Source organism: Watersipora subatra, chromosome 3 (assembly GCF_963576615.1).
Source record: "Watersipora subatra chromosome 3, tzWatSuba1.1, whole genome shotgun sequence".
NCBI classification, from domain to species: Eukaryota; Metazoa; Bryozoa; class Gymnolaemata; order Cheilostomatida; family Watersiporidae; genus Watersipora; species Watersipora subatra.
Window position 1 is genome coordinate 71,936,642 of NC_088710.1, and position 8,252 is coordinate 71,944,893.

Sequence of the window (8,252 nt, forward strand, 5' to 3'; positions counted from 1 at the left end):
TTTGCCTATGCTATAGTATGCAAGCAACTGGTCACTCTCCCGTAACTATTTACAGAACACAACGTAAAGAGAATGCTACTGCGCGTTGTTTAGGTTTATCTCGCTAACTACACTGCGCATAGATTCTTAGATAAAATGATAATCGAGGAACAGTCTTATCTGTGTTCATAGAGCCTTTCATCTACACCATGATAGCTCAGCGGTATTATAAACTCCCCTGACACAACTACAAAAAAGTGGTTATCAGTTTCCTAGAGGAAGGCCAAGCATCATAGACGTAGAAATGAGTGTGCTGGTCATAGCAGAATCTTGTACTTTTCACTCCGAGGTACGTGATTTACGACGACTCTACCATCATAACTGAGAGATGCGAAAACCCACGGGTCAGATGATGACCACTCAACAGAGTATACACTGTCCTCATGCTCTTCAAACACTTGTACAACGGTGTCCTCTAATGCCTGCTCACTCCTGTAACAGATTTTTTCGGTAGCACAGGAGCGAGTACTGCATCTAGGTTTGTCTTTTCATAAAACTTGCTTACATCATAAACCTCACATTTATCAATTACATTTTATAAGACCGGATTGGATTCATCTTAGATCCTTCTAAAAAAGGCCCTTTTAAACATGTAGGTGCCACAATTCAACAATTTCTTGGTATTCTAGGTAAAGTGCCTAATCGGAGGAGGGCAAATCCAGTTCACAAGAAAGAATTTCTACATATGTAGTCATAACCAATTACTAAAGTTGCTTAACGCTATTTTCCTAGCAAGAGTTGAAATGGCATTAGTTCTTTATCATCAATAAACGAAGACCTATTATAACAATTTACTTTTACTATTCATCAGAAAGTTTGAAACAATCATTGAAAGTATAGAATGACTAGATCTATGTAATCCATCTATGCGGTATCACAAACTATTTGAAAATGAGTTGAAGATGTCAACTATGTGAGGATGTTTGTTCTAACAACCTTTATGCTAATCGGTTAAACTACAGTAGAACAAAATGGCGACCAGTTAACTACAAAATTTATAATGCATATGTGAGAAAACATACCTGCTGCCTGTATCAGACCTAGAGGTTCGGCGCTCAGTGTCAGCATCAACTTCTCTTTCTTCATCGTCTTCATCCAACTCGTCAACGAGTTTACCAAATGGCTCTGACGATAGTGATGAGATGCTGTTGAGGACCACCCTGCTATCGCTGCTAGCTGTCAGCAACAGCTGATCATGAAAGTGGTTGAACCTGACACTCCAAACCCTAAAATTAGTTCTATACTTTTTGAGGCGGGGGTACGCTTTCAGCCATTCATACCTAGCCTGTCTTGACAAGCTGTTGTTTTGCGTAGTTGTCCCCCCGTCGAGCGGCGAGCAACAACAGCTTGTCACAAGACGTACTGCACCTGATGCATCAGCTGCACTTATAGGGAGTTGTTCTCTTCCGTCTACGCGGCTTGGTCGCGATGTTATGTCGGTCGCTCCTTTGGTAATCATAACGGATTTCACGCAAAAACTTATGTAGAAAAATTAAGATAAAAACGTTTAACTGGCGACCCCTCTTTGCAGTAAACTTTATTAGAATCTGAGAACTTAGGCAACAACAGCGATTAAACATGTCGTTATTTGTGCGCTCAGTCAGTTTTATCTCTATTTTGTATCAGTCAGTTTTATTTGTTCCTATGGATTTTATTTTGAGTTTATTTTATTCTTAAGTTCTACTAAAGTTAGTCACAGAAACTGGTCTTTGGTTAAATGTTGTAATCTTGTTTTTTTTCCTACATAAATTTTTGCGTGAAATCCGTTATGATTACCATGATCCGTTTGGAGCGACTGACATAACATCGCGGCCAAGCCGCGTAGACGGAAGAGAACAACTCCCTATAAGTGCAGCTGATGCATCAGGTGCAGTACGTCTCGTGACAAGCTGTTGTTGCTCGCCGCTCGATGGGGGGACAACTACGCAAAAACAACAGCTTGTCAAGACAGGCTAACTCATACCAGGTATCTTAGCTGACACTCCAGCTATATTAGTTGTCACATCAGCCACTTAAGCTGTCATATTACCTATGGCGCATTAGCTGTCATACCACCTATAGCAGCAGTCATGTCATACCAGCTATACAAGCTATTAATAATCTATCTATTTGCGTGGTCTGTGGCATAGCAGAAGGTTATAGAATATAGATATAGTTTATGGAGTAAATGACAGTGTGATAAGAGTGAACTCTACATTAACACATTCGGCAGCTATTTGTCTTATAGCAAAAACTTGTTAACAATTGCATAGCTGAGGAGGTGCCTTATGAGGAGCTGTTTGAGAACCGGTACCACACATTCATAAGAACTAGTAGCGTGAGAACTAGTAGCGTGAGAACTAGTAGCGTGAGAACTAGTAGCGTGAGAACTAGTAGCGTGAGAACTAGTAGCGTGAGAACTAGTAGCGTGAGAACTAGTAGCGTGAGAACTAGTAGCGTGAGAACTAGTAGCGTGAGAACTAGTAGCGTGAGAACTAGTAGCGTGAGAACTAGTAGCGTGAGAACTAGTAGCGTGAGAACTAGTAGCGTGAGAACTAGTAGCGTGAGAACTAGTAGCGTGAGAACTAGTAGCGTGAGAACTAGTAGCGTGAGAACTAGTAGCGTGAGAACTAGTAGCGTGAGAACTAGTAGCGTGAGAACTAGTAGCGTGAGAACTAGTAGCGTGAGAACTAGTAGCGTGGGAACTAGTAGCGTGAGAACTAGTAGCGTGAGAACTAGTAGCGTGAGAACTAGTAGCGTGAGAACTAGTAGCGTGAGAACTAGTAGCGTGAGAACTAGTAGCGTGAGAACTAGTAGCGTGAGAACTAGCAGCGTGAGAACTAGTAGCGTGAGAACTAGTAGCGTGAGAACTAGTAGCGTGAGAACTAGTAGCGTGAGAACTAGTAGCGTGAGAACTAGTAGCGTGAGAACTAGTAGCGTGAGAACTAGTAGCGTGAGAACTAGTAGCGTGAGAACTAGTAGCGTGAGAACTAGTAGCGTGAGAACTAGTAGTGTAGCACAGTCAACATTCAGTACGCTCCGCCTTAATGTTCAAACTCTAACTGCCACTAGCTACACTGGCAACAACCCAAGCAGGTGCCATTTGTGATCCAAAGAAACTGCTCAGCTCTCACCAGTGTGAATGGTCATCAAGGGTCTTCAAACAATTATTTGGTGATCGGACATCCCAGAACTTAGTACGGCAGTCGTCTCCACATGTTGCTAGAATATATTGACGGTTGGGATTAAAGTCGAGATCTCGAACGAGTTGACCGTGAGCATTATCTATTGAATACGTTTGCCTACAACAAGCATGAGTTGTCATTCACAGGAGATTACAACCTGCAGGTGCATTGCCAGTCATGAGCTTTGTGTAGGATGTCTCAGTGTGTGACTTGTCACTGCTGCAACAATCAGTGTTTGTTTTATCAAGCCTTCAGGCATGAGCAGACAGCATGAAGAGTGTGATATAAGGAGTTATCTACTCTCAAACTGAAGCACAATCACATATCCTGCTCAGGTAAAAACTGCTTTATGAAAACAAAAACATTACCTTTGCATTTTTTCTACTTTATCACAAAAATGTAGGTTTGTTGTTGTTTTCACACGCTTTTCTAGTGCCTCTTTATCATTGTTAGTAGTTTACTGCTTTGCTTAGCAAAGTCATAAAAGAATGTGGGTAGATTTTTTAGACTAGCGTATTACCAAACTATGAATTTCAAAGAAACTTCACCTGAAATTTATACAAGTCAAAACTATAATTTGATATCCTGATATATCAATATTATACACTGAATACTGTAAAATATCCAAGAGCATTTATTACACAAGGTGCAGACATACATGTACCTCTTACCAATCTGCTAATAAGACTGGGTATTATCAGCTGCTGTTTAAGTACATGTCAAAATATACACGTATGTCTCACTCACACAAACAATTAAACTCAAAAGACTACTCTGAGTGATAATTTATGCTGCCAAACTTGACAGCTTTCAAAATTCATCGATATTGACTAACGCAGTGGATGCTGCACAGCAGTAGCACTAACTTCATGGATCGCAGATCCCAGCCTCTGATGCAGCTATCATTGGTGGTGGCTATCTGCATACATCTGTGATGAGGATCCCAGCGAGCACTCGTAAACTTTGGATGACCTTTAGCTTCAAGGTCGCAATGACTCTTTAACTGTATAAAACCGGACACGCTCTAGCCTAGTGTAGACTCTAATCAAAATGTTTCAGAGCGAAAAATTGTGAAACAAATTAAGATAATTTATATGCAAATGTTTACCCTGGCACCTGCTGATGAACTAGCTTCTATGTCCCACAAATAGAAAGTGGCGTCTCCCAGTGTTATTACATCATCCACTTCCTCATTTGGACTGAACATCACACTATGCAAGTATATTGCAACATAATTAACATCTACTTACTGAATGAGTAGGTGAAGTGGTTTACAGCTTATAGAATGTCGGAGCACACATCACATGCATACCTACTTACATGCACACTCATGCACATGCACAACCTGGAAACGCACACACATTTACACCCACACACAAGCACAACTACCCACAGACACACCCATACACATTACACAGGCACACCCATATACAGCTGAATTCTCACACAAGCACCCTTCCACATACAAACCCTCACATCCTGGCACACCCACACACAGGCATACCCATATACAGGTGCACCCATATACAGGTGCACCCATACACAGGTGCACCCATATACAGGTACACCCATATACAGGTACACCCATATACAGGTACACCCATATACAGGTACACCCATATACAGGTACACCCATATACAGGTGCACCCATATACAGGTGCACCCATATACAGGTACACCCATATACAGGTACACCCATATACAGGTGCACCCATATACAGGTGCACCCATATACAGGTACACCCATATACAGGTACACCCATATACAGGTACACCCTCACACATGCATACCCTCACATACCCAAACACATGCCATCCACATACAAGCACACCCTCCCACAAGCCCACCAATATACAAATACACCAAAGTACAGGTACACCCATATACAGGTACATTCTTTCACATGCACACCCTCACACATGCGCACAGACATACCCACGCACAGACATACCCATATACAGGTACACCCTCACACATGCATACCCTCGCATACCCTCACATACCCACACACATGCCACCCACACACATACATACATACTCATACATCAACACATCCACACACAGACACATCCACCACACAGACACATCCACACACAACCACACCCAACCCCCCCCCCTCCCCGACATACCCACCCCAGACATACCCACACATAGACATACCTACACAAAGACATGCCAACCCTCAGAATGCAATGCCGAAGAGAGAAATACGAATATATTTACTATTTAGCATCTCCTTGCTCCGCAGAGCCAAGATCAGCAACTTTTATCAAATCTTTAGCAGAACTGTCATCAGACAGCTCCTGGTCATCATTGTCAAACGGCAGCTTCCAGAGACACGCTCTCATATCTGTTCTGCCATCATTAGCTACAATAGTGAACTCTTCAAATAGCTGTCTCTTGTAGTACCATAGTACATGATTTATTCAACGTGCAGCAGATACGGCAGCTGCTATATGACCAAACCCACATTTGTCACATTTAACATGCTAGTAGTTAGCAACTTGCAACCAATGTAACGCGCGACTGCTCAAATTTACGATCCTTTGGTCAAGCGTGCGACTCGTGAATCAACTTCATAATCTTTCATTTTGCTGCAAGCACAAAGGGAATGAGCGAAAGTGACAGTGATGTATAACACACAGCCAAGCGCCAGTCATAAATTGTATTGTAAAATGTTTGAAATTAAGTTTTCAATTTTTGATATTGTATTTTATATGGTGTATGCTTTGCACATAATAAATGATTGTTATTGCTACTGTGATTGGTACTGCATCGCAATGACGCAGTACAGTGCTGACATGTCGCAAACCTGAGAAATATATTAGCTCAGCTGATTGAAGCATATTTTTATCACTGCATCTCCCTTCAAACAACAAAAAATCTACAAAAGTCTTTGCAAACCGATGTATTGTCTTTCCCATCAAGAAGGCAAAAGCCTATGTGAGAATAACTCCACCAAGTATTGTCAAATCAAGCATTGCACTTCGATACTCAGTTTAAATATTGAAGAAAGAGTACAAAGTTAGTTAATTGACTCGTATCAAAGTTTGTCGTTGAGGGCACATGCAATGGTATTTTAGCTTCATCGCAAAATGACAAGCACCAAACAATACAATAAGAGAGCAGATAACTCTTACATATGCTGTTGTAGCGCGTAGAGAGTAGGAGATGGTTTGTAGGAGAGGCAGCTAACTGCCAGACTTCGCCGACTGAATGGGTGAATATGTTCTTATGAATCGTATGTCTCTCCTCGTCATATTCTATCAAGTGCACCTGTCAGCAGAAACCACATGAGAGTGCCTGACACCTGTCAGCAGAAGCCACATGAGAGTGCCTGATAATTATTTCATAGTTTTAGCGTTTAATCAAATGAAGTTCTAACCTGGTTGTCTTCTCCCCTACCATTGGTGCCTCGAAAGGATTGTGTACCAACAAGAAACCTTATGGCCTCCAATTCATTCGCACACTGCGCACTCAACGCTCGCGCCTACAACATAGTATTGAATATGGACAGTTCAACCGTTCTCTTGACATTGTGAGTTGAGTAGACAGTGATTGTATGGGACTAAAACAGCTGACACTGAGGAAGTGTAAACTGAACAAATGGGTTGGTTGACCTACATCGAAATAACGAGTGGTAATAGCAAAAAAATATATTTAGACTTCAGCACACAAAAATCACTAATGAGCAAAACGTTTAGTCAGGATACAGGCCAGAGTATATGCAAGTCGAAATATTAGCTTCTCTGTTTAGCATATGCAATTCATCGTCGAATTGACCTCATCTGTTGTCATTAAGTCAAATGAGTTTAAATACTTACAATATGCATAACAACTCCCACCGCTACATATCAGTGGTCTACCGAGCACAGTGAGAATTAAAATTGACTACTTGAAATTTAATAAAAATTAAAAATCGTGCGAGTACTAGCTAACACATGCAGTTTCACACAAGTAACAAAGTGCATCAGATGTTCACTACAGGTATGTGCAAAAACTAAACAAATGTTTCACATAGCTAGCATGAGCAAAGGTGTAAGTATGGACTGAAGACTTGTTCACCATAAGAGGTGTGTTAAATACACAACCCTCACACTAATAAGGCACTTACACTGAATGATTGCATAAGTGGTTGACAAATGAAGCATATAAACTTCAACCAACTACTTCATTTCTTCATTTCATGTGTATATATTACATATATTATATCTAATTATATATTATATATATACACTTATTATTGCTAAGATATAAATATGTATCAATGTTGGCAGATTTAAAAATTTATGCTTTTGTTTTAAACTTCTTTAAGACTTTTTGTAGTCTTCCGCTATGTATATATATATATATATATATATATATATATATATACATGTATATATATACATGTATATATATACATGTATATATATATACATGTATATATATACATGTATATATATATACATGTATATATATATATATATATATATATATATATATACATGTATATATATACATGTATATATATATACATGTATATATATATACATGTATATAGCGCTAATATATAGCACTATATATATATATATATACCTTTGGAGATATGTGCTAAAACTAAACAAATGTTTAATATAGCTAACATGAGCAAAGGTGTAAGTATGGACTAAAGACTTGTTCACCATAAGAGGCGTGTTGAATACACGACCCTCACACTAATAAGGTACTTACACTGAATGATTGCATAAGTGGTTGACAAATGAAGCATATAAACTTCAACCAACTACTTCATTTCTTGTATAGAATTTGACCTTGACCCTGCTTATCCAAATTTTAAATATTACTAGTGGCACACGCCTAATATTGCGAAACACATTTCTTTATTACAGCCAATTTTATCAACTATGAGGAAATCAACTCAGCAAAGGAAAAGAATAACACATGGTGTTAGTAGAAGAATAAAACATGGCTTGCCGCTTGTTGATTATTTAAGATATCACATACCCGCGTCTCTAGTCCATAAATAATGGATGATGTTTCAGCCATTTCCTGTTAGCAGCTACAA

The 8,252-nt window shown here is 39.7% G+C and overlaps 1 protein-coding gene across 2 annotated transcripts; it reads right to left on the reverse strand.

Annotated features, from left to right (window-relative positions):
- Positions 1 to 83: 83 nt before the first annotated feature.
- LOC137391923 (EARP-interacting protein homolog) lies at positions 84 to 8,252 on the reverse strand. Of its 2 annotated transcripts, none has more exons than XM_068078486.1 (9): positions 8,192 to 8,252; positions 6,591 to 6,695; positions 6,346 to 6,481; positions 5,429 to 5,573; positions 4,312 to 4,414; positions 4,070 to 4,206; positions 3,153 to 3,320; positions 1,080 to 1,265; positions 84 to 471 (listed from the first exon to the last, which is right to left on the reverse strand). In XM_068078486.1, the coding sequence occupies exons 1-9, from the start codon at positions 8,231 to 8,233 to the stop codon at positions 297 to 299; spliced, it is 1,197 nt and encodes a 398-aa protein (XP_067934587.1). In that variant the 5' UTR covers positions 8,234 to 8,252; the 3' UTR covers positions 84 to 296. The 2 variants fall into 2 exon arrangements, with proteins under 2 accessions (XP_067934587.1, XP_067934586.1); XM_068078485.1 differs by having other exon boundaries at positions 1,062 to 1,265.